Here is a 1637-nt window from a genome sequence, read left to right on the forward strand (position 1 = left end):
GTTACATTATTATAAAGTGTTTTATTAAAATACACACAAACCCCCATTAGACAGTTAGTATAATAAAAAAAAAACATAGGATTGCTGTATTTTTAAACCCATTTACTAGTTTAATAAAAGTATTTTTATTTTTATTTAATGGGTGTTACATTATTATGACATTAATTATGGATTAAAAGTAAAAGTATAACATTGCATATAAGATACATAATAAAATCCAACAGCACTGTTATGTTAGGTCTGATTAATTGTATTAGAACAGTGATTGGCGATATTATAGGTAATTTTGTTGTTTACACACAATTATTTTACTGTATATTTCTGTTGTTGTTGTTTTACAGTGCAGGACAGAGAAGATCCAGCATCACAGGGGGAAAATCATTTGATAAAAAAATCTAAATAATTAAAGAGCTTTCAACGTTGTCATCTTACGTCTGAAACGGTATTTGCTGACTTAGATTGTGGGGTAATTCTGAGCTTCTGCATTAAATGTTCAGCATTTTTTTGGCACAGAGTGGACAAACCATTAGAAGTAAAGGCATACAGGAGTGGATTCACTGCACCGTTTGCAAACGTTAGTGCTGTAACGGTGCCCCATGCTGCTTCGCAAAACTTCAGCAAGTCCTTATTGTTTAGGGAAATAGCTGCCACACCCAGGACATTTATGGCAAGACATGGCACCCACACGACAAAAAAGGTTACAATGATACTGGTAATGAGTCTGGTGGTCTGTGGATTGTTGAAAAAGGCTGCCTGATTCACCTCTCTGTAGAGGCAGATGTATGAAAAAACATTGACAGAAACTGAAACAAAACCCACAAGTATCTCTGCCAACAACACGGCCATTGACTGGTTCACCGAATAGTATTGATGTTTGCAATATGTCCAATCTGACTGTTCTACCAGCTGTCGAACCACTAAAGCAGGAATGGACAGGATCATTGCAACCAGCCAGAGTGGAACCAGCAGCTTCCATGCTTGTATGTGGTTTAAATTCCTTTGCAGGTATACCACCTGAAAGTAACGCTGGACACTCATCACAGTCACAGTCAGCAGGCTGGCATATATGCTGCAGTACCCAAAATATGTTATGATCTTGCAGCCCACCAGGCCCAGGGTCCAGCTGTTGAGGAAAGAGTAAATCCAAAATGGAACGGTAAACATGCAAAGTAGGCCCGACACAGCCAGGTTCAGCATCAAACTCTGGGTCAGACTGGACATGTTCTCCCAGTTTGGCTTGAGAATGATGACAGCGATGTTTCCAGGGAATCCCAGCAGGAAGCAGATGGACAGCACTACTGCAGCAGCTATACCACTGTAGTCCCATGAAAAATGGGGTGAATATCCAGGAGAGGAGGAGATGTTAGAAGTAACCACAGCGTTGGTGAGCTGTGCCATGCTGCAAGCTTCCAGGTAATGATGTGCTCTGAGCAAGTGATGATAATAAATGTCCAGTCACATGAACTGTCAAAGAGGAACTAACAACAAGGAAACAGTCATGTCAAAGTAAACATTTACACCCATGGTGTCAGGATTTTGCATGGCTCTTTTTATACATTTTTGAATTTATTACAGGTTATAACCATGTACCAAAGTTTGCTGCTGTTTCCACAAAAATGTGCTGAATAAAACTCAAC

The 1637-nt window shown here is 39.5% G+C and overlaps 1 protein-coding gene across 1 annotated transcript; it reads right to left on the minus strand.

Annotated features, from left to right (window-relative positions):
• Positions 1-210: 210 nt before the first annotated feature.
• Positions 211-1398, minus strand: LOC146691675 (leukotriene B4 receptor 1-like). The gene has a single exon (XM_085433534.1). It carries the CDS (start codon positions 1396-1398, stop codon positions 424-426), a length of 975 nt encoding a protein of 324 aa, XP_085289660.1. The 3' UTR covers positions 211-423.
• Positions 1399-1637: the final 239 nt, after the last annotated feature.

Source organism: Copadichromis virginalis, linkage group LG15, assembly GCF_057382275.1.
Source record: "Copadichromis virginalis isolate Kocher_CV1m ecotype Utaka linkage group LG15, C_Virginalis_male_GT1.1, whole genome shotgun sequence".
Lineage (NCBI taxonomy): Eukaryota > Metazoa > Chordata > Actinopteri > Cichliformes > Cichlidae > Copadichromis > Copadichromis virginalis.